This window comes from Triticum aestivum, chromosome 2A (genome assembly GCF_018294505.1).
Source record: "Triticum aestivum cultivar Chinese Spring chromosome 2A, IWGSC CS RefSeq v2.1, whole genome shotgun sequence".
Lineage (NCBI taxonomy): Eukaryota > Viridiplantae > Streptophyta > Magnoliopsida > Poales > Poaceae > Triticum > Triticum aestivum.
In genome coordinates, this window is record NC_057797.1 from 407314514 (window position 1) to 407339048 (window position 24535).

Genomic DNA, 24535 nt, shown 5'->3' on the forward strand with positions numbered 1-24535 from the left:
GACCTCCTCTTGGAGTAGATCAACCTCAAGACCCCCTTGTGGGAAGGATCCCCATCATAGGATCACCAAGACCTCACCTCCATAGGAGTGGGATGAACTTTGCCTTGTATCTTTCCTTTTGTTGTTCATGCACCTTGTGGATCTTGTGTTTGTGAGTCTAGTGGATGTGTGATTGGACTTGTTCTTGAGTGTTCCTCTCGTTTTCTCCCTTGTGTTCTTCTTGTTCTTGGGGATTCCCCCTCCAATTCGTGAAAGATCTCCACATAGGGTTCCACCCTACATCACATGGCCTTGGTGACAATGGCCTCGTTCTGTTGCACGGCAGCCGCGTCGAAGACGACTTGGGCGAAGACTTTCCTCTCCGCATCTGGGGACCTCTGGTCAGCCCTCTTTGTTGATTATTGGGCAAGCTCCTCTAGCATGAGCACCATTTTAGGCTGCTTCAGGCAAGCAGGACAACCAGAAGTGGCTACCAAGATGGCAGGGCTTGGCGAGTAGCGGGAGGGTGGAACGGTGTTTCAGAGGAAATGAGAGAAATGGGAAGGAAGTGGCTCCAACAGGCGGGCTAGGGGAAGGACAAGGGCAGGCATCTTGCGCGTCCGCGCCTTATCCGTTTCTATGCAAATTGTGCCCAAATTTAGGCCCAAAATGGGTCGCGTGTTAGCCATGCTTCTGTCCGTTTGACCCAAATGGACTTTTTTCCTACGGTCATGAAAATACTCTCTCTAATACTTAATTGATTTGCCATGTCATTTTTTCGTTTACACCATGAAGCACTGAAACATAGCTAGTATCATGTATGTCAACTAGATATATTTATTAAGGTGGCACACAATTAAATGAGAAGAGAAAACTAAGTATCATGATATGATACCATATATTATATTAAATGTTGTACTAGTATGTGCCATGCATGACAATAGATAATGTCAATATGATATCAAGTTATGATACTATGCATTGGTGAGGTGACATCATACACGAGTATTATGCATGAGACTGCCCTTAGTGGAATTAAATTGAGAAGTAACATAAGATCCACTCAGCAAATTTACTTACCAAGAGTGTTGCATGACACCAGATACCAAGAGTGTTGCATGATATCACACATGTTATTTCCCACTATAGAGATAGTAATATAGACTAGTAATACATGCATGTTACTCCCCATGGTAGGTAGTATGATACTAGTATACGAGACTTTAGTTCCCATTATGACCAACCTTAGGTGGCCAACACACTTGGACAAAGGGCGTATCTAAAGTGTACTCTCTCTGATCCAATATTGATTATCGCAGATTAATGTAGTACAATGGATAGGAGGGAGTAATTAGGATCTACTCAGAAACATGATTAGTATTAAACTAAAGCTCAAGCTCAATGTAAATTGTTCTGGGCTCCTATTCACCCATATCAACACTTTCAAAACTGCTTTAGCAGAAAAACATAACACCTTTCACATTTTCACTGAGAACGGGAAAGGATCCCTCATGCCCTCGTTTGATATAAAGTCGTCCCCGCGAAGCCAAAAGATGTGCATAGTAGACAGGAGGCACTGCAGAGAAGTAACGAATTGTAATTATCGCCACTTCAATAAAACAAGAGAAAATAAAACCAATCGTCACTAATAATACTTCCTCTGTCCCATAAAGTAAGTGTCAAAAACGCTCTTATAAACGCTCTTACATTATGGGACGGAGAGAGTACTTACCAACTGAAACAGAAGAGGTGCATCTCGCATACCTGCAACATTCGGTATGACAGTGAGTTGAATGGCGGAAATTTTAGATATGCACATGGAAGGAAATTGACAAAATATGATTACGCGTAGCATAGGTGGTTTGTGAGCGTTTGCAAAGCGTTAGCCGTAAACTTGTTTTCATCCCACAGAACATGATAACGCACAGGTCGGCTCACTCCCTATAATGATGCAACATTAGGAAAAGAAAAATCAATCAATACGTAAGTACAATAAACTTAATTGTATATTTTATTTGCACAAAGAGAGCAGCCAACCTTAGTGACAGCATGGCTACACAAATAAAAATCAAAGTCAGTGGGATGGCATACTTCTTTATCAATCACTGTACCTGAAATGAGATACAAATTAATGACTGCGATATTTAATATTGATGATTAATGTTAACAAGCTATGCAAGAACATACCAGGTAGTACATTTCCACTTCCATAAATTGTACTCACAACATCATAGTTATCAGAAAACAGACGGGTATGATGACGTTTCTGAACGACAACAAAGGTAACTCGTGGGCTATAGCAAGGGTCCAGGGATGCACAGGCCTACGTTCATTGTAAAAAGATCATCACTTCAGGAAAAATAAATAAAATTCTATAACAAAAAGAATGTAGGAATAAAATCCACCTTTTTTATGGCAGGAAGTTCAACATCCAAAACCTGATTAAGCTGTCCATTGCTGACACCATCCCTGAAAATAGAGAAATATCAAATACAAAATCTTAGGATGTGCTTTGCAGAAACATCCCAAAAATAGAGAAATATTAAATGTAAACCAAAATAACAAAGCAAACAAAGACAAAGAGAGAGGCACCTGTAAAATATGATTCTCCCAGGTATGCATCCAGTTGCCCTCCTGAAAGAAATGAGGTGCTCTCTGCATATTTTATACTACTTGTGTGAGCATAGACATACCATCTAATCTTCAGATACTTTAAAAGAGAATGAGATTGTACTTGATCATTCCACCAGTTTCTTCATTAAAAAGGTTATTTATGACTTCTTCCCGATGGGTTTGTGGACTGACTAATCCAGCATACTTGGTAATCTCAGGCCAGTCTTGAGAAGCAACAACCTTCACAAAGCACGACATTGCTACAGAATTTGCATACATACTTGCATATAGGTGTCTCATGTAGCAATTTGAATGATAACATACGAACATACAGCTGCAATGGAAGGACTAGAACATCCTTCTCCAGGATGTGGATGACTAACATCAGCGCCAAATATGATAGTCGGTATTTTACCAATACGGGGGAGTTTCCTCTCCAAAGCACTAACAAGTACCGTATTTCTCCCTCCGGCCTACGGAAGTCGAAGGAATGTAATATGCTGCATAACCAGCAAAACCAGCATGATAAAGGATAGAAGAAAACATACCTTAACATTAATTTTAAGGGCAACATTCGCAAAATACTGTTTTTTTGGCATAAAAACATGTTTTGCAAGACAACATTGAGAGACCACTCCAATATCTGTCTCCAATATTCTTTTGATGTCACCTAAATAATGATGACTGTATCAATAAAATATAATAATCAGTCAATATGCTAGTGTATTTAGAAAAAACAAAAATAATACCATAAAGAGTGCCATTATTGTCAGGCAATATTAGAATCAGCAGGTCGAGTTTTTGGCGCCGTGGTCCAAGTATGTTCATGACACGTTTATGGTGTTTCTTGAGTGACCGTGCTACGGATTTAGGGTCATAAGCTGCTACAGGGAGCACAGGTTCAGGCCTGAAGTCCTACAACAAAAAATCAAGTAAGAATGCTGATAGATAAAAAGATGTCTAGAAGCCCTATATGGATTTAAAAGATACCTACCATCCCGGATACATTGCACATCAGCACCAACTCATCACAAAAATTCAGAGCATGAGCATCTGTGACTTCCCAAGCAAAGTTAATGCATGCCCAGGTGTTAACTACTCCTCCATTGACCATTTTCTACAACAAAAGCATTACCCATAAAACTATTTTTTCACATTGTGCATAATACAAAAGATAAAATAATCAGAGTTAAGGAAGTTATGGAAAAACAAAAATATATGGAGGGATACATAAAAATAGAAGATTTGCATTGATTGATGAAGTGACTTCGGTACCTTGCACCACATATCCCACTTGCCGACTTTTGGTAACACTAATACATCATTTTTGCCAGTGCGATCAAGAAATTTAAGCCAAGACCCAAAAAAAATAGTAAAACACAGAGAGACAATGCAAATGTAACATATATGGGAAATAAGTAGATACAAACTGATGGTTATGATACTTACGTAAGGAGGAGGTAGCACACGACCTTCAACTGTTGTGAGTTTGTTATAAAAAGTTATGCCAAATTCCTTTGTATATGGGTCCGCATTGTATAATTTTGAAGTCTGTAAAAAAAAGGTAAAACAAGATAAAGGATAAAATCTAGAGGTTGATGCAACTGTGCCTGTTCTAACAAGAATAAATACAAGGATATAACTAATTGTGTAAATTGCACCTAGTCATTATACTTGCCATTTGCCATGACAGTATGCAACAAAAAGAAGTAAAAGAACAAATTACCAAAACAGAAAAAGTAAACTCAACACTTGATGGAGGCAGACTTGCCACCACGGCATCTTTGGCCAAACAATGGCAATAGACTCAACTCAGTGGCAACCTCAACATACAGCGGTAATGGACTTGATGATCAGCAGCCTCTCAGCCAACAGCCTGCACACCATGCTGATTAGACTAGGCAGAGAACTATAACCATATGCCCTGGTTTTGTTCTCCAAAGCCAAGGCATAGGATTTGTATATGACCACGCATGCCTGTAGAACCTCGAACAGGTCTTCCACGTTTATATAAAAGCAAACTATTTTCCTAAATATTTGACTTGTTATTAAAATTATGAAATTGTCACCAGAGAAAAAACAACACTACGACATTTCAGGTCTGCATCAATTCCACTCATCTGTGGTCCTTCAAAGCCATCTTTTGATTGTCAAGATATTCTGGACCAACTGGTTTTCTCCAAATTGTGCCGTGCAATCACCACACAGAGCTAGCTAAGTTGAAGATTGTCGAGGACTATATTGAACCTAAAGCAGTGCCTTGGAGCTACTTAAGTTGCAATTGGTTTTCTCTGTCACACGGGGTTTCAGCGCTGGTGGCCACTTCGCAACAATTCACGCAGTCCTCCCTGCCACTGCGCTGTTGATTCTCCTGGTGTGGCCTCGGGGGCACAGGTGTTGCCCGCTGCTGGTCAGTCCGGTTACGAGGGTGTGAGAGCCTGGCTTAATAGGAATGATAGATAGACTACTCATATCAACAAGGGATTCCTTCTTTTTCGGAAGTCCATCCAAAAGGAACCTCAAAGTTAGGCGTGCTTGGCTTGGAGCAATTTGAGGATGGGTGACCAACTGGGAAGTTGATCCGTTAAACATGCTTGCCTTGAGGATGGGTGACCAACTGGTAAGTAGATCACGGGTGCGCAAAAGTGAGGACAAAGTGTGCAGGAAAGACTAGTGTTGGTCTGTGGGGCCAGTCTAGATCCCACCAGGCGTAACGGCCAGGAACCGGTGGTTGTGGCCGGGGCGCTACAGAGGGTTGTCGCCTCACGCAAGTTCCGGTTTGCTCTCTTCCTTCTCTATCATGCTGATTACAGTGATTAGTGTTGTGTTCTGTTGGCCTACTTAGTGACATGTTCTTGTGCCGCCCAATTTATGCGCCGCTACACCAAACATATGGACAGAAGGGACTGCCACACACTCGCACTCTGCCTGCTGTAGAACTCTCTCGTCTCCTCTGGCAACGAACAATTCTCAGCGTAGGCTCTTGCTCTGGTGGACTCGATCCCACTTCGAATCCATCCAAGTCTGCTTTCCCTCTCCGGATCCACTCCCCTCGAACCTAGCCACACTCTCCCCCCCTCCGAGATCAACCTCCAACACTACAGTTCGGGGTGATTTAGGGGCAAACAGAGCTTCGCTGCCCACCCTTGGCTGTAGCTTGGGGTTGAAATCACAGGGCGTTTTCATGGCGGATTCGAGGAAAAGTAGCGAGAAAGCGATGTTAGCAACCAATACCAACTCCGATTTGGTAATGGGGGCGTCGGATTTGAAGGAAAAGTTGGTCGATGGTTCCGACAAGGATTCAGGCGGACCAGAGGACAATGTGACGGATTTGCTGGGGCGTCTCAACCTCACCTCAGAGGAGGCCACGGCTGTAATCCTCGAAGATGAGAATGAAGAGGATTTGGTGAGCCTGGATTGGGCGTTGATAGGTAAGGTTCTGTCCCCAAATATCCTCCATATCCACACTATCATGTCTGCATTGAGACCAGCATGGGGGAACCCAAGGGGATTGTCAGCAAAACCAGTGGGGGATAATACTTTTATTGTGGAATTTGCTAACAAGGAAGACTTGGATAGAGTTGTGGGAGGGGCTCCTTGGACAGTAGGTAAACATGCAGTTCTGTTCAAGATCTTTGATCCAAGACTGAAACCGTCTGAAGTTACTTTTGACAGAATTTCTTTGTGGGCACGAATCAAGGACCTTCGCTTTGAATTAATGAATAGGACCTGGGGGGAATCCCTGGGTGCTAAAATTGGTACTGTAGAGAAGGTTGATGTAGATAGCCAGGGTAACTATCTACGAATTCGAGTTTCTGTGGAGATCTCAAAGCCGCTAATGAGATGGGTCACCGTTTTTTCAAAGAAGAAGAAAGCTTATGAGAGGTATGAAGTGCAATATGAAAAAATTCCACACTACTGCTTCTCCTGTGGCATCATTGGCCATTCTTCACTAGAATGTTCAACCCCGGGAGAGAGAGGTGAGGATGGTAAACTTCCTTATAATGCCGACAGGCTGTGCGTGAAGGATGACAAAAAAGAAAAATATTTTTACTTCATGGTCAGGACAGAGTTCACAGTCTAGTGACAAAAGCTCTCACTGTAGAGAGAAGAACAGTGGTCCTCAAAGATCTCCAAGAAGTAACTCAGAGGAGGACTCGGGTATAAAAGAGATGCAGGATGGTGCTACTTCTCCGTTGAAAATGAAGGAACTTGATTATAAGCAGAAAGACAAAGTAAGATATGGTGAGGCAAGCAATGAGCCATTTCTTTTACAGCCTAGCACGGATAGAGTGATTGGACAGAAGAGGAAACAATTAAAAGTCTACAGGCCAAAGAGTCAAGTTGTGCCCTACAATTGGAGGACTAAACAATACTGCAGAATGTCCACTTCCGATTGCCTTACCAGACCGAGACGTATGTATCTCTGAAACTTATAAGAAGCAGAAAAAGGATTTTGACAAATTACCATCAGGATCGGCGGATCAGGCGGAGGTTGCCATAGGGCAGCCCCGCCACACGCCATGAGGTTCTTGTGTTGGAACTGTCGCGGCCTAGGGACGGACGCGACAGTTGGCGAGCTGAAATGGCTCGTTAATAAATATCGTCCCTCCCTCCTCTTTCTATCCGAGACGAAGATGAGGGACTCAAGAGCTCGGAGCCTAATGTGGACGTTGGGTTTTTCGGGAGCTTTTGCAGTTAGCAGTGATGGATTGAGTGGGGGTTTGGCCCTTTATTGGTCTGCCTCTATCTCAGTGTCTCTAAAAGCTTACTCCATGCAACTGATGGATATTAGAGTCAAAACAGAAAATGGAGTTGAATGGCGTACAACATTGGTATATGGAGAACCAAAGAAAGAATTGAGGCACATATTCTGCGATAGACTCAGATTCTTGAAGTCCCAACGGAATGGACCGTGGATATGTGCTGGTGATTTTAATGAAGCTTTACATGGGAATGAGCACATGGGCTTTAGAGACAGAGATGAGAATCAAATGGCTCTGTTTAGAGATTGCCTAGATGTATGTGGACTTTTGGACCTTGGGTATATTGGCCCTAAATTTACATGGTCTAACCGACAACATGGTGGGATGAATATAAGAGTTAGACTAGATCGAGCTTTGGCAAACGGTGAGTTTCTCAAAAGATTTGATAATTGCTCCGTTGAAAACATTATCACTTCATCCTCAGATCACTATGCAATATTGATAACAATAGCAAAAAGTGGTGACCAGATTGCTTCCATTCCAGTGAATCATTCTTTCAGATTTGAAGCTGCATGGATGAAGGCTCCGGATTATAATCAAATGATAGAGGAAAACTGGAAATTTCTGAAAGATGGTGCTCCTTTTTCCCTAAACAACACATGGTCTGCACTTAATAAATTATCTAAATCTATCCATACCTGGAGCAGGACATCATTTGTGTTAAGCCTCATGCACTAGCCAACACAACCAAAAGTCCGAACTGATGGAAAGGGCTAGTACAATCCACATATACTGTAACACCCCCTCTCACGTGTGACGGGGAAGACAAGTCAACACGTGCAACCGGAAGAGAGCGACGGCGCGCGAAACTCACGTATGACTCAAGAGGCCTCTACGTGGACACAAAGGGGGGCTATCAGCAATTTTTAAATAAATTGCTCAAACCAGGACTTGAACTCAAGACCTTAGCTCCGATACCATGTTAAGCCTCATGCACTAGCCAACACAACCAAAAGTCCGAACTGATGGAAAGGGCTAGTACAATCCACATATACTGTAACAATTTGGACAAATAAAAAAAGAGATAAGAAGACTCGAGAAACGCCTTGCTGAGATAAGAAGGAACAATTTGGTGACTGGTAGTTCTGGCGAAGAGAAGCAGATTGAAAAACGGTTATGTGAACTATTTGAGAGAGAATAAATTATGGCACGTCAACGCTCAAGGATTGATTGGCTGCGAGAGGGGGACCGCAACACCTCCTTTTTCCATGCCGAGCTTCAGCTAGGAGAAGAACAAATTTAATTAATCTCTTGAAGAGAGCTGACGGAACAAGATGCGAAGATCGTGAAGGAATCAAGAGTATGGTATATGAGTTTTATGCTAACTTATTCACCTCTGAACCTTGTACCTCATTAGATGCAGTGCTGGAAGCAATTCCTTCTAAGGTGAATGAAGAAATCAATGAAGCGCTTTGTCGAGAATATACAAATGACGAAATCAAGACTGCACTATTCCAGATGGGCCCCACCAAGGCCCCTGGACCCGACGGATTTCCTGCTCTATTTTACCAAAAACATTGGGAGCTGCTAGAAGAGGATATTTGTGCAGCAGTGAAGGGTTTTCTATTGGGATCCGAAATTCCAGAAGGCTTCAATGATCCGGTAATTGTATTAATCCCAAAAGTAAACTCTCCCGACGTGCTCTCTAATTTTCGGCCAATAAGTTTGTGCAACGTTATATATAAAATTGCTTCCAAAGTTATAGCTAATCGACTCAAACTTTATTTGCCGGATTTAATCTCTGAACAACAGAGTGCTTTTGTGCCAGGAAGACTAATTACAGATAATGTTCTTATAGCTTATGAATGTCTCCACACAATAAGAAAGCAAAAAGTCAAGCACCCCTTCATTGCACTTAAAATCGATATGACAAAGGCCTATGATAGGGTGGAGTGGAACTACCTCAAGGGTATATTATTGAAAATGAGTTTTAATGATAAATGGGTTGAGATGGTAATGAGATGTGTAACTTCTGTGAAATATGCAGTTAAAGTTGATGGAGATTTAACTCAACCTTTTAAACCTACTAGAGGCATTAGGCAAGGGGATCCAATTAGCCCCACCTTTTTTTGTTGTGCGCTGAAGGATTATCTTGCTTATTGCAGCAAAAGGAAGCTTCCGGAGAATTGAAGGGGATTCGTAATGGCAGAAATGGCCCTCCTATCTCCCATCTCCTTTTTGCCGACACCAGCGTGTTCTTTACTAAAGGAGATGATAGGAGTATTGATACTCTTAAATCAGCTATTCAAACTTATTGCGATGGGTCTGGACAGAAGATTAATACTCGAAAATCATCTATATTCTTTGGCACCAATTGTAATGAGCAAATAAAGGAAAGGGTAAAGCAGAAGATGGGAATCCAAGATGATACACTACAAGCTACTTATCTTGGTATGCCGACCTGGGTGGGACGTTCACCAACGAACAGCTTTAGCTTTCTCACTGGTCGACTCTGGAAAAAACTCAACGGTTGGAGTGATAGACCTCTGTCAAGGGCTGGGAAGGAAATTCTATTAAAATCAGTCGCACAGGCAATGCCAACTTATGTAATGAGTTGCTTTCAACTTCCCATTGGTGTCTGTGAAAAGATGAAAAGGCCTATTTCAAATTTCTGGTGGGGTGTAGAAGATGGGAGAAGGAAAGTGCATTGGAGATCTTGGAAGTGGTTATCCTCGCCAAAATATTTAGGTGGCATGGGCTTTAGAGACTTAGCAATTTTCAATCTGGCTTTGTTGGGAAAACAATGTTGGCGCCTATTAACAAATGCTAATTCATTGTGTGCCAAGGTTTTAAAAGGAATGTACTATCCAGAAGGGATTTTTGGACAGCTAAATGCCCGAGGTCATCTTCATATACTTGGCGTAGTCTGATGTATGGGAGAAAAGTGCTGCAGGATGGCCTACTATGGAGAGTGGGAGATGGCAACAAAATACATACATACGAAGATAATTGGATCCCTGGCATTACCTCTGGAACTCTACAACATATTTCCCTTAGAAGTGGTAATGATATGGTGAGTTCCTTCATAATAGAAGGGGAACAAAAGTGGAAGGAAGAAACTGTTAGAAACATTTTCCCGGAGGACATAGCAGAGAAAATTCTTAGCAATACCACTGAGTATAGAAGGATGCACAGATTTTGCTTCATGGCCCCACACAAAAGATGGTGTTTACACAGTGAGGTCAGCATATAATTTTGTGAGAACACTAAATTTCTGGGGGGGACAGAAGTGCAAATGGCAAGGGGGCTATTTCCGACCAAAAGATCATGGAGAAAAATTGGAGGAAACTGTGGCAAATTCAATGCCCAAATAAAATGAAAGTAATTCTGTGGAGATTGGCTCATAATTGTCTCCCAACAGGTGCTCAACTTAAAGTGAGATCGATCCCCACAAGGTATGATTGTCATTTCTGTAGTAGGGAGGAAACCGTTGAGCATTGTTTTTTGCACTGCCATTATGTTAGAGAAATCTGGAAAGAACTCAAGAAAGAATATGGTATTTGCCTGAAACTGAAAAGTTTAAATCACATTAGGCAATGGCTTTTAGAGTGGATACAAAACGCTACAGAGTTTCACTCTATGATTATGGCAGTGGCAATATGGCACATATGGGAGAATAGAAATGCTTATCGTAATGGGGAGGCTTTAAATCATCCTCGTCGTGTGGTGGGAAAGATCAAAGCTTATGTTGAATTTATTAATATGCATTCTTTCAGCTCGACCACTTCCATTAGACGTGAGACCTTGGAGTCGAACAAAAGATGGTCTCCGCTGCCGGAGGGGTCAATGCTCGTCAGTGTGGATGCAGCGATCTTCTCCCAATCAGCAAGAGCGGGCTTTGGTGTGGTGATACGTGATCACCGGGGAAGGGTGCAGGTGGCGAACAGAGGCTACTTTGAAAGAGTTCAAATTCCTGAAGTAGCGGAAGCCATGGCACTTCATCAAGCCTTAATCCTTGCCAATAGCACTGGTATGAGGAAGATCATGGTAGCATCTGACTGTCTATCATTGATAAACAAGATCAAGGGTTCAGGTTTTGATAGGTCCCCTACTGGAGCCATAGTCCATGATATTAGGAAATGCCACAAAGTTCGTATCTTGTAGTTTTATTCATGTCAATCGTTGTTGTAATGAGGCAGCACATGTTCTGGCCAAATCGGCAGAGCATGATGCTTGGTCCTGCTGGCTTAATGAGATCCCTGATGTAATCAGGACCATTATTTGTAATGAATCAGTTATGAATGAATAGAAGGGTGCAGCTGCCCATTACCTCAAAAAAAAATTATGCACCGCTTGTGTGAGGTTTCCTATTTGGGGATGGATTTTACCCATGTTTCACCTGAGTTTGTGCCTGCCTGTTGTAGCCCGCCTATTCTGGGATGTCTTTTGGTTGGTTTCGTTAATTCATCTCCCCCAGGGCGATGGATCCCTGCGGCCGGGCTGTGCCGCATGTGCAAGATGTGGCCATAAGCGCGGTGGTACAGTTTTATTCTTCTTTGCTCTTGTGTGCTCTGTGTTGGCGTGACTTCTTGGTGTGATGCTCCTCTTTTATTGCCGAAAATGGCCACACTGCCTAAGCACGTTAGAGAGGCAACCTTTGCAGCAATACCATATATGGGCTTTATAACATAGCTCTATTGTGTTGTCCTCCAATCTAAATGATGATTTGCTTTCTCTTAGTGCATATGTTTCATCTTTTTTGGCTCAATACCTGGACCCTGCGCAAGCGGGAGCTACATGCACCGGGCTGCCCTTTTTTATATGTGTAAGCAACTATTTAATTTTGCAACTTATGTGGACTTTGATCCTATGGTAGGGAGCCAGGAATCCATGGCATGTTCCTCAACATTTCTTATCCTTGAATACCAAGATTGTAGGGTTCAAATAGTAAATATTCTGCAGTTTTATACAAAAAGTCCAAAATACCAAAAATTACCAATACTACATTGAGCTGAGCCATATTCCTTTTTGTACTCCGATTTATTTGGGAAACTATATAGCAGTCCTGGTTTTATGTTTTGGGGTAGACTGTCACTGTTTTGCCGCTGGATTTGTTGCGCTAGGATTGATCGGGCTGGGTCAGGAAATCGTTTGGTGTCGTCTCGACCATGGTCTAGCCAGCTTGGTGTCAGGATTTCGTCTCTGAAGATTAACACTGTCAACTGGATTCAGTTATCCGGCACACCAGCAAGCTCCACGTCACCCAGCATCTACAGCCTAGGGTGCCCAAGGCGGAGACACTGTTTACTACATGCACATCTGTTTACTGTAGCTCATTCAGCAGTCTTTAGTTTAACTGCTTGTAATATAAATACCCAGTTGCGCTTGGGATCTGTCGGTGTACCAAGACATAGGTACCTTAGTACCCTGACTTGTGCACAGGCAGTTGTAGCCTTCCCGACGGCAGGGCTTGCCGGAGGGCAGCTACAAACAAGACTTGAGAGTTGGTTAATAAAACCATGAAGAAAACCTCAAGGCAGGTCATTGAGAAGTACTAAGTACTGAAGATCAAGACTTTGGTTGCCGGCAAGCGAAGGCCAGGCAAGCTCCCACTACAGCTCCATCGCTCCACCTCAGCGACACGCCAGCCGCCTATCAAGTAGGTGTCAAGCGGCCAGGTAGTTTGGTGAGTTATGTCTGGGCACGTGTCAGCTCACCGCCGAAGATACAACTTTAATGACACCCATCCTGGAGGCGTGTCTGTTATATTAGTGATGTCTTTTGGCCTCTTGTATTCTAGCCTTTTGGCATCCTCATGTATGTGTATATATGTTGGCTTTGGCCTCCTAATAATACAAGTTGCTATTCTAAACATGGTATTTAGAGCTCTAGGTATTTTTTTCCGCACGCGCAACTCATGCTGCTCCCGATCCAATCTCCTGCACGGCTGCCATTGTTCTCTATTCTGCTGGCCGTGATTTTGCTTTTGCATGCGTCCATCTCCAGCTATAGGAACTTCGCATCCAAGCTAGTTAGTTGATCCAGCCGCTGGCTAGTTGTTGCCCTCCCGTGCAATCCACTGTGAATCGATTTGGCCCTCACGTGGAATCCGCTGGCTAGTATTGGATCCTATCGGACTTGGTCCCAATCGATCCAGCCGCTGGCCGCTCGTCCTCCTCCAAGGTCGCTGCCGTCCATGGGCCTCGTCCGCGCCGCTACTGCCGACCGCCGGCCTTGTCCGCACCGCTGCTGCCTTCTGTGGCGCCACCGGCGCCGGCCCTGTCTGCGCCGCTGCCACCGGCCGCCGGCCCCGTCTCCGCCACTGCCACCGGCCTCGTCCGCGCCGCTGCCGTCTTCCGCGGCTATCTACTGGCGCTCGCGTGGTCACGTGAGTGGCTGCTGCCGTTTCATGTCCGGGTGTCTACTGCTCCAGATCGTGACTCTGTCCAATCGATTTGGTCATCGTTCGGCTGGCTTTTCGTCTGATTGATCTGCTACTGGTTCTGACCGCTCCCATCCTGACCAGTTGACTCTTCCCGGGAAAGAGGGGAGGCAACTTCCCGGGAAAGATGTTGTGCAGAGGTCGATTCCGAAGACGACGACGCATCGACTCCGAAGAAAGAAAGGTTGGAAGCACAACAGGAAGCGCAAAGGCAAGGCAATCATGGCAGTTGAAGGCTCCGGCAAGGAAGTTGCCGGATGCACTTGTGGTCATGAGGTAGCCGCCGGCGACAAGACGGAGAGCCCCGGCAAGCCATACTGCAAGATCCACCGTACCAAGAGCCATGATCTCCACGAGTGTCGACAAGTTGAGCAACTTGCCGAGAAGCAGAAAGCTGAATATGAGAAGCGCGACAAGGAGAAGGGCCTGGTGGATCCGGCAAGAAAGGTCGTAGCGGCCGCAGAGGTCGTCGTGGCAAGGCCAAGCAGCAGAAGGAGAAGCCTGCTCGAGGCCATGGCAAGGAGGATGATGAGGATGATGACAAGGACGAAGAGGAGTCCAACGAACAAGAGTTCCAGAAGGCTACAGAAGCCATGTGCATTGATGGAGGAGCATCTTTGCACTCCTCTCACCGCCAACTCAAGCAGTGAGCGCGTGAGATCAATGTTGCGGAGCCGGCAATTGAGACACAGAAGCATACGCGCCTATCATTTTTTACGCCGAGGACCACCCTGATCCCATAACTACGGTCGGGTGTATGTCGTTGTTGGTTTCACCAACAATTCACAACCTTAAGGTGACAAAGATGTTAGTTGACGATGGGGCCGGCTTGAACTTGATCTCGCCTGACATGATCAAGAGGCTGCAAATACCTAATGAAGATCTCGAGCAGACACGCATGTTTCAAGGGATCAATCCGGGAAGGAGTCAACCCAAGGGGAAGATAACATTGTCGGTAACGTTTGACAGTGAACTGAACTATAGGACGGAGAAAATTGTCTTCGACGTCGTCAAAATTCCATTGCCATACAATGGAATTCTTGGTTGCCCGGCGCTGGCAAACTCATGGCGGCGTCCCATTACGCCTACAACACACACTCAAGATGCCAGGGTCGATGAGTGTCATCACCATCCATTCCGACAAGAAAGACGCAGTCATCTGCGCCGACAAACTTTACCGGGAAGCAGTTGCAGCATCTGCCGCCAAGGTACTTGCTCCTGCCGGCAAAGTTCCCGGGGTGGAGAAGAAGACCGGCAAGACCTCTGACAAGGACTCTAGGAAGCGCACCTCTTCGGAGTGTTGCACACCCATTGAGGACGTGCCGGAGAGCTCTACCCGCAAAGGCAGCTCCAGCAGAGGTGTCCGCAATGGAGGATGGCGCGGGAGGCACCTTCACCATAAGTGCCACCATTGACAGCAAATAGAAAAGCGCGCTCATTGCTTTCCTACGAGTGAATGTCGATGTGTTTGCATGGCAACCATCTAACATCCCTAATGTTCCCAGGGAAGTAATTGAGGACCACCTTGCCATCTGCCCTCATGCACGACCCGTCAAGCAAAAGGTCAGGAAGCAAGCCTTGGAGCGGCAAGAGTTTATTGCCGAAAAAATTAAAAAGCTAGAAGCAGCAGAATTGGTCAAAGGAGTTCTACATCCAACATGGTTGGCCAATCCATTTGTAGAGATTTACCCAGGTTCGGGCCACCATGAGGTGCTAAACCCTGCTCCTGCTTTGGTTGTATTGGATTGGATGTGTTGAGCTCAAGTACAAGGAGCGCAACTTGCCGGCAAGGTGCGCGTGAAGTGCAGCTACGGGAGTGAAATGAGCAAGTCGTTGACCTTTTGAAAGGTAGCCATGGGCCTCCTTTTATGGATGAAGGGGTCACGACAATAGCAAAATAGTAAATACACACCGTAAACAGTGGCCCAAGTGCTATCATACCTAACTCTGCCGTGAGGTGTCGAGCTGGTGATGCTTGTCGGCAAGGGTTGCCTCTCCTTCTGTGTTGTTCGCCCAGCTACCTCTTATTAACTTGAAACGCCTCCAAGACGATGTCAGTAAAGTTGTATCTTCGGCGGTGAGCTGACACGTGCCTAGACAGAACTCACCAAACTACCTGCCCGCTCGACACCTACTTAACAGGATCACTCATATCTATCCGCCATCTACTAAACCCTGACAGGGTAAATAAATATATACTGCTTCATCTACGAGAAAGCTTTCTCCATATGATTTTGCCCTGAATTCACCGAGTTTAGTCCTGAAATTTCCCTAGTTAGGGCTTGCCACTTGGTCACCTCTACAGTTGTTCTTACAGCTAAGCAGTTCCAAGGGTTAGGCAGTCGTGAAGGGGACTACAGCTTACGCGCACTGCCTCTTGGTGGTTGTTCGTCGTTGATTCACGTTGTCGACTAATGTTCCTGTCTGCCGTGGTGTCGGCTCCTGCCTCCGCTACGTGCCTTCAGTTTGCTCTTTTATTCCTCTATTGCCCTAATTACTGCCCTGGTTTGCATTGCTAGGTTTGTTGGTGTGCTGGGTTAGGGTGGTGACATTTTGGGGCTGGATTTTTATGCATTCAGGATTTCAGGTTGTTTGAGGGTTCAGGGGTGCTGTTGGCAGTTGATCGTCGGTCATTCGCGTCATCAAGTTGTGTTCTTGTCCGTTGTAGTGTCGGCCTTTAACTCAAAACCCTTATTAAAAAACAGTGCAACAAAGGCACGTGTCCCCTTCTAGTAAATGATTGATATGCCAAGGATAAACTTCATGCATACTAGGTTTTCCCATTTCAGGCAGTTAAGTTGCTATTGCATAGTACTTCAAGATTAACTGGACTTCTTCGATCAAGGTAGAAAATCCACAAATAAAAAGATTTACAATCAATACAGGTTTATGCATAAATATCTACAAACATATAGTGGTCCACCAAGAAATAATGGGCTGTCCATATTCCATAGTACAAGCAACTTCTAGCAACGGAAATTTAAATTCTTGTTGCACCTATATATACTCCACTTCCCCAACTCTTATTCCAACGATAAGATTAACCCTTCCCCCATTACATTGTATGGTAAGTAGTTGCTGGTGGAAAAAGTGCACGTGTATATTGAATAAAATGAACAACAAAGTCACTAATTAAATAAGAAATTTGAAGGAAGAAATAAACATACAGCAGGAACCATTCTAAATAATTTACACTGCAACCATTCGTACGATTACCTGTAAAATGGCCAGTTCCTTCTCTATGGGGCGCTGGCAAGTAACTTCACGAAGAGCAGATAACTGTTCCTCATTTAACTGTTCTCTGTAGTGTTGTCCCTCGGCTATCTTACAGACCTAAAGTTTCAAAGTAATGCAAATCAGATTGTTATGACATGAAGTTATACTCCCTCCGTTCGGAATTACTTGTCGCAGAAATGGATGTATCTAGACGTATTTTAGATCTAGATACATCCACTTCCGAGACAAGTAATTCCGAACGGAGGGAGTACATAACAATTGTGATATTGTTGAATATGTTAAACATGGTACTTAAAATCTTGAAAACAGAAATTTAGGATACTAACCTCCATTGGCAGGTAATTTGGCCTCTGCTGATTACCAACTTGCAAGCAAGGCAAAACAAAATGCTGAATATCATAGCCATGTTTCTCCTGGAAGTATTGCATTACTGTCTTCTGAGTTCCATGATCACCAACTGGAAAACTATCAAAAGACAAACCAGCCAAATAACGTTAGCATACCAGAGTTCTCTATCTTCAGTCAGCACTGTCAAAGACATAAGACAAGCTTTATATATGAGTATGCTCAAAATACATACGATAGCTTGCTTGCCCCTTCTGATGAAAGGCCAGATATACGGTACTTCTTACGCACATCGCCCCTATGTGTGACATAAACCTTTATACCATGCAAAGCTTTCGCGATCTGTCAATTAGCAAAGGGTCAAACTTACTAATACGGAAGTGTTCAGCCGTTATTAAGAAAGTGAGGACAAAGTTGAAGTATAAAACACCATAATATAAGGACAACACCTTCAGGCGTTCAATATAATTTATGGGGCCATCGGAGATGCGTCTGCAAAGAAGCTCGGCAACAAAATCAATCACGAGTTGAGGCTTGATGAATGCTTTATAGGAAGTATCTGCAGGAAGGTATGAAGAGTCAATTTCATGGCCACCTTATGGCGGAATAGAATGTTTGCATATTATTTCCAATTTAATATGCATAACTAGTGTGAAAGAAATGTCAAAACATATATATTACTACTAATATTATTATTATTATTATTATTGTTATTGTTATTGTTATTATTATTATTATTTAAGATTATCAAAATCATCATCTTGCAGCTCCATGCATTCCCATATATTTCGTGAATAGAAGCTCTCTTCACCATCCTCCCTAAGCGTCAAGATGTAGCAAAATTTCAGGAGTACAGACCATCTATACATCTCATAGCCAAGGTTTTAGCCCGCCACCTGCACCCAAGCTCGACGTAATGAAGATGCAAAACCAAGGAGCCTTCATTGCACGATAGGAGCATCCATGACAATTTCATGTTGGCACAGCTCATGGCGCAGTTCCTGGCAAGGTTCAAAGCTCCTCAGTTGTCCTCAAATTGGATATCAGTGCTCCTTCGATTGTATCGTTTTGAGGTCCTCCGAAAGCTTGGCTTTAGCATACAGTTCACAGCCTGGATTGCCTTGCTGTTTCGCACCGTGATATACAAAGCTCCTCAATCACCAAGTCAGCAAGGTCAGGGGGATCGCCTCTCACCAATATTGTTCATCCACGCAATCGATATATTCAATATTGTGTATCAAGGCTCAAAAGCTGTTGCCTACATGTGCTGTTACCTCAGGCTCACAGCATGTACATATTCTTCCATTATAAAGCATCAAGGCGCAAGATTTGCATTTTTCTCGGGAAAAAAAAAGGGCAACCTGGTGCATGTAGCTCCCGCTTGCGCAGGGTCCAGGGAAGGGTCCGACCACTTTGGGTCTATAGTACGCAGCCTTTCCCTACATTTCTGTAAGAAATGAGTCCAAATTCAAGTCTGATTAGTGCCCTCTATGTACCATGACAGTAAACCACTTATCTCGCATCTGCACGATCCCAAGAACTAGAGTCCTAAATCAAATCTAAATGATGCCCTCCATAACTATGGTTTCTTCTCTTGCAGCTGCATGGATCCCCAGAACTAACTAACGTGATGATCCCACATAATATATTCTTAATAGTCAAAACAAAATGGTTCGGAGCTTTTTTTTTTCTCTTTCTTATGTTCAGAATTTATTACTTCTAGCTTCTACGAAGCCTCTTTTTGACCATGAGGTCATGGGTTCGAGTCCTGGAAACAACCTCTTGCAGAAATGTAGGGAAAGGCTGCACACAAAAGGCCCAAAGTGGTTGGACCCTTCCCCGGACCCTGTGCAAGCAGGAGCTACGTGCACCGGGCTGCCCTTTTTTTAACTAACTTCTAAGAAGCCAATACAATCATATCAGCTTAACCAAAGCAAGGTATGAACATTTAAATCATCGAACAGTTGATCTACTTTGACTCAATTCTGACATGCAAGCATTGCAACATAACCACAATTACTATTGTGAAGAAGGGTAACTCGGAACTGGAATATGAAACAAGAAGCTCGAGCTTGGGATTAACCGATATTTAGTGAAAGTCCCATCTGACTGCGTTGTATGCTTCGATAAAAACCACAGCAGCCTTTCAAGCCTCCACCAAGTTCGTGGAACATCGCACTAGATCGATAAAATGATCGACCGACTCGGAAATGCCTACACACAAAAAAAAAGATTATCTCAGCAGTTCGACAGATATAATGGTACTGAAAAAGATGGTGAGAACAGAATAACCCTTCAATCGGAGATTCACACAGAACAGTGTTGCATGCTTGAATGAATTCTTCACTGTCAATTGCTCCGGTCAAAAATGCATTGTAAGTTATGGTGACAGAAAACACTGTCGTGGGCCTTGAGATTAGCAGCAACATTGATTGTATCAGGTTGCAGATTAGATCGAGGAATCAGTATTACAATTAAATGTTACAAATATATGTCCAGAATATCATACCTCTGTGGGGTTTGCCCATAATCAAGACTATCTTCCTCATTTTGTAATGTTATAACAAAGGTCTCAGATTCAAATGAAAACGGTCCAGATGCATATAACCTGTTCCTTCCATCATATGAGGACGCCGGCCACGCAAATGTGATTCCCTATACATCTTGCAAAGCTTTCTCATAACAGCACGTTTGACACCACATGAGATGGCGGTAGCATGAGAGGGGCCAGATGACAGAAACTCATAGTTCATAAATACCTATAAAATGTCACAAATGAAAGATCGTTGTGATCAAAAGAACTTCATATGATATCACAAGTTTCCATGGACAAGATCTTACCTCATATCGGTAAATATTGTCACAATAAGTCGATGGTTTAAAATGATTTGTCTTCAGAATACAGCTTTCGCCAACAGAAACAAATCCATTGCGCTTAGGAATCGAGAATGGGTGTCTACTTGATAGACCAGAAGTTATCCCGCCTTCGTCACCACCACTAGAGCGCAGGTTTCTGTTTTTTTTCCGCATTGCTCGTGCTCTAAGGCAAGGCATACATGACATAACTTTATAAGACAGTGGGGTCAAAAGAAGGAATTAAGCAGCAATACATATTTTGAAAGGTCAAGAGCGAAGTGTACCAAGTTGAACTTCAAAGACCACAACATATAATGACTGGAACAAAGTAAAAAGAAAAAAAGGAAACGGGGTAAGTGACCATCCATTGCCATGGAAATACCATTACAGATGCATACTGTCTGACTTAGATAAGAGAACAGAATCCTCTTTGTTTCCAGGCAACATCATAGCATGACCTTCACTGTATTTCACTAAACCATCTTATTCTAAGTGTAAACGAGTAGTGTGATGTAAGATCAGAAGTTTTCCCCTCATAGGCTCATGCTTCCATATTATACAATTAGATTTGAGGAAATCAGTATTACAATTAGATGTTACAAATACATGACAACAAAAGAATTAGAAGTCTCAAAATTATATGTATTCAAATTCTAATTTCTTTATCAGGCAAACTTGGCCACACAATATCCATTTTCTATGCCCCTATATAGTGTGCGAATAACTTTAAAAGTTGGTCGTTGGATGAAGCCAATCCGATGGTGCAGAGATGGCAAATCCGAGCACTACTAGCCGTTGGATATCATCTACACTCCACCAGATTTTGCCACATGTACAATCTAGAAGACTCCATGGTTGAACTTCAGCATAATGCATAAACCTCAAAACACAAGCACTTCTCCTTTGTTCTAGAATCTCCATATCATAATTGTCCAAACTTTTTTTTCTAAATGAATTGCCATTATTTGTTTTTACTTTATGCTTTACAATGCACAATATCCATGTATCTTAAAATATATTAACTTCTTTTATAAAACTAATTGATTTTGAATGAGATGAACTATAAGAATTAAATGAATATCTACATCATGCATATATGACTCAAAGCTTACATGCTATAATGTGGTATTTATTCATACTTTGGTTACCAAATCTCACGCGTGCAATGCACGTGTACTAGTAGCAATAGAATCTCAATGCGAACTCTAGTTAAGCCAGATCATCAAGAAACCATAAAACACATGAAACTCTATCAAACTACAAATGAAATTTAAATGTAGGATATAACAGCAAGTACCTCAATACCGAAAGTTTGTCGGCCAACTGACCAATCTCGCCCCGAAAGGATAATCTAATTTGTTGACTAGTGCAACATCTTACAACTTAAACATATTTTGCATTAAAAAAGCATAAAACATATCATCAAATTGCAGATCTTCGATGCTAATCTATGAGAAAAGTTTGTTCTACAAATTCTAATTAATGTTTTGAAGTTGTTAGATAATGCTTCCTGCTCATTTTTACAAGTGAAAACAAACTTGGGCCAGATAAGCAAAACACTGAACATGTGAATCTCGATTGATCGATATATCCTAATTACAAAGGGGTGCAGCTTAGAGCAACTCTAGCAGAGTCGCCATATTGGGCCGATCGCCATAATAACCGTCCGTATGGCAATCGTAGCCAAAAAGGCTGCCCTAGCGGAGTCTCCATACGCCCCTCGGCCTGCATAATTTATGAAGCGCGCTCCAATTGAGCCCGTGAGACTCCATATTTGGAGGCTGGGGCCAATGATATGGAGCGGCCTCCATCGGCAACCGTTCGAGCGGGAGGGAAGTTTCACCCCAACCTCTGCCGTCCGTACGGCTGCTGCTTCCTCCATGCCAATGGCGGAGCCGCTTTTCCACCTAGAAGAGCGTCAATTAATGGTCGCCACCTCATTTCACACCCGTTTGCCACCCGCACGCGTGTAATCCGCCCCAGTTTCCCGTCGGAGGACACACATCCGCGGGTATATAAACCCCATCGCCTTCCTTCGCCGGCGCCACCCCACGCCCCTATATTCCTCCATCCCCGTCGCCGTCACACTCACTCCCATCGGTCCCCTCGCCGGCTGCGATCACACCCCCTATCTTCGCCCTTCACAGTCGCTCCCTCCTCGCAAACCTTTCCCAGGCGAGAGTGAAGAGGGCCGCGTCGAGAGAGTTCTGGGAGAGGGCATGGGACTACTCCCAGCGGGTTGATGAGGACGCTAGTCGTAAGGCTGAATCAGCCGCCGGCCGTGCCCGCCTCCATGGCCTACTTCAATCACATGTCAACGGCCACCTAGGCAGAAATGGCGCCGCACTCATGCCGGCCTTCAAAACTGTGGCCTTGTCTCGTATCCAGGACGCACAGTCGTCGACCGCGTAGCCGTGGAAGTCACGGCAGCGGAAGCCCCTGCCTGCAAGGTCACTTCCAAATGGAGCAAGAGTCATAGTTCAAATTCTAGTAGAGAATTGTAGTTTAAATGGTTGTTCAAAACCTAGCTGTAATCCATGTTGAAATCTAGTACAAAAAGATTTCTATTGCTGAGGAGGGGAAGGAATAGATCTTATAGCCAAAGACAAACGGGTCCCACACTGGAATTTTTTTGGAGGCTATGATATATGGTGATTCTGAGTTTCCACGTGGCCTTGGCAGCCTCCATATTATTATCGATATTAGAGCAAGTGTAATAAGGTACAGCCAGCAGGCTGCAAGGATTAAACTATTATATTTCAGCTGATTTGGATGAGAGAAGAGGAGAGAGAAGGGAAGCAGGCTGTAGATTAACAGTCGGCCGTAGCACGGACTCCAAGAAACATTGTGAGAGTGTAAGGTGGGTCATGTAGTAAGTAATAAACTAATACTACTTAGCAAGTAGCTACTATACATATTGGCTATCAGGTTGACTATATGTGACGTGGTAACTTTATATAGTCGGTAATTGACCATGCTCTTCTGGCGACTCTGCTAGAGTTGCTCCTAACAAGTTCTCAACATGCTAGATGAATCAAATTAGAGAGTGATATAAACATACTGAAGATTACAACAACCAAGCCCCGGGCCAAAACATTAGCCCATAACTACTCCATAATTGACCTAGAGTCTGAACACAGTACTCGATAATCGAACAAGGGAAAAATATGGATTGATTTGCAGCAATAGATATCTTTCACATACAGCTAGTAAAAGGTAATTTCTTTTTTGCGGTAACAAACAAAACATTGATTTATTGGATTGTAGGTGATAGAAAAGATAGTAAATCAAACTTTGTTCGATTGAAGCCACTAGTGATGGTTAACAATTGACGCAAAAAAAATCTGAAGAAATACCTGGGATAGAGTGCGCGGAAAGGGAGGAGCACCGGAGCAGGGAGCGCCTCGGCGCGGGACTGTCGGATCCCAGAACCCTGGAGGAAGACAGCGGGCCGGTGCAGCGGAAGTGCCGTAGGACGGAGAAAGCGACCGCGGCAGTGCGGCACCTCCGTGCGGGGGGGCAGAACCGGGGTTCGGATCGGTGGCCTTGTTTTCTACTCCTCGCTGGTCTTTATTTCCCAACTAAATAGTACTAGTAACCCTAAGAAATAAACAGGGCCGGTGGCTGCTATATGGCGCTTCGGGCGGGCATCAGCGGCGGGTGGGGGTTGACCCGGTTTGTCGCCTAAATAAAATACGGATGTTATCAATGACATATAGTAGGACTTGCATCTCCAATCGCTCATCCTCCAACATGTTCCTTCTATCGATTCGCGACGTGGCCACAGTTTATTTTTTCCCGCAAATCAGAGACAAACGTGAGGGGATTTGCGGGCGTTCGGATAGCACCAGCGCCCGCTTCTGATCGCCTGGCCCACCCCAATCCCCCACCCGCCCTTCCCGCGCTTTCCTTCCGACGCATACGCCGCTTACCGCGTCACATTTATGTCGGCCCAGAGTACGTAGCGGTCAGCATTTATGCCGCGATGTGACCAGAGGGAGGGCGGCGTTGACCAACGCGAGCTCTCGAGAGCCGTCGCTTCAATGTGGACGCACCTTTCCTGGAAACCAACTCTGGCCGCTGCGCTGCATTGAAGCGGTTGGCCGGCCCTTCGCATGGCCTGGCTGAGGCTATGTAATCTGCGCTCCAGGGCTGTCCACATCACAATCTATCCACTCTTCCTCCTCCTCCTTCTCTCCTCTCCCGCCCATCTCCCTCCACAACTCCGGCGATGGGCAAGTCGTGGGCCTCGATGCCGGCAGGCGGCGGTTCCGGGACGGGCTCCGACGGATCATGATGACACTGCCCTCGAGCTCCGTGGTTGTCGTTCCCATCGGCAGGCGCCCCCTCGACGAAT

General features: G+C 44.2%; 2 protein-coding genes across 9 annotated transcripts; one reads left to right on the forward strand and one right to left on the reverse strand.

Moving 5' to 3' along the window:
* Positions 1-1255: 1255 nt before the first annotated feature.
* Positions 1256-23789, reverse strand: LOC123188822 (protein argonaute 1A). 7 transcript variants are annotated; one of them, XM_044601104.1, is made up of 23 exons: positions 23535-23789; positions 20164-20362; positions 19832-20081; positions 19615-19731; positions 19406-19536; positions 17772-17881; positions 17558-17664; positions 17304-17442; positions 16957-17073; positions 4042-4143; positions 3868-3945; positions 3587-3709; positions 3342-3507; positions 3141-3262; positions 2925-3065; positions 2714-2832; positions 2572-2634; positions 2385-2448; positions 2167-2302; positions 2017-2090; positions 1826-1920; positions 1712-1743; positions 1256-1555 (listed from the first exon to the last, which is right to left on the reverse strand). In XM_044601104.1, the coding sequence occupies exons 5-23, from the start codon at positions 19494-19496 to the stop codon at positions 1434-1436; spliced, it is 2001 nt and encodes a 666-aa protein (XP_044457039.1). In that variant the 5' UTR covers positions 19497-19536; positions 19615-19731; positions 19832-20081; positions 20164-20362; positions 23535-23789; the 3' UTR covers positions 1256-1433. The 7 variants fall into 7 exon arrangements, 6 of the variants coding, with proteins under 6 accessions (XP_044457039.1, XP_044457037.1, XP_044457041.1 ...); XM_044601102.1 differs by adding an exon at positions 20463-20496 and having other exon boundaries at positions 3868-4143; positions 23535-23780; XM_044601106.1 differs by lacking the exon at positions 3868-3945.
* On the forward strand, positions 5223-11669 carry LOC123188823 (uncharacterized). Of its 2 annotated transcripts, XR_006495235.1 has the most exons (3): positions 5223-8960; positions 9464-10753; positions 11075-11669. XR_006495235.1 is itself a non-coding variant. In XM_044601107.1 (2 exons), the coding sequence occupies exons 1-2, from the start codon at positions 8661-8663 to the stop codon at positions 10226-10228; spliced, it is 1065 nt and encodes a 354-aa protein (XP_044457042.1). In that variant the 5' UTR covers positions 5223-8660; the 3' UTR covers positions 10229-11669. The 2 variants fall into 2 exon arrangements, 1 of the variants encoding a protein (XP_044457042.1); XM_044601107.1 differs by having other exon boundaries at positions 9464-11669.
* Positions 23790-24535: the final 746 nt, after the last annotated feature.

Excerpts from the sequence above, each read along its gene's own strand:
- LOC123188823 (XM_044601107.1), top strand. The coding sequence starts at position 8,661 with ATGGTATATGAGTTTTATGCTAACTTATTCACCTCTGAACCTTGTACC. Across the intron at positions 8,961-9,463 it reads CAGAAGGCTTCAATGATCCG|CAAAAGGAAGCTTCCGGAGA; the intron begins GTAATTGTATTA and ends TGCTTATTGCAG.
- LOC123188822 (XM_044601101.1), bottom strand. The coding sequence starts at position 19,496 with ATGTTCCACGAACTTGGTGGAGGCTTGAAAGGCTGCTGTGGTTTTTAT. Across the intron at positions 3,710-3,867 it reads AGTGGGATATGTGGTGCAAG|AAAATGGTCAATGGAGGAGT; the intron begins GTACCGAAGTCA and ends CTTTTGTTGTAG. Across the intron at positions 2,303-2,384 it reads AACTTCCTGCCATAAAAAAG|GCCTGTGCATCCCTGGACCC; the intron begins GTGGATTTTATT and ends CAATGAACGTAG.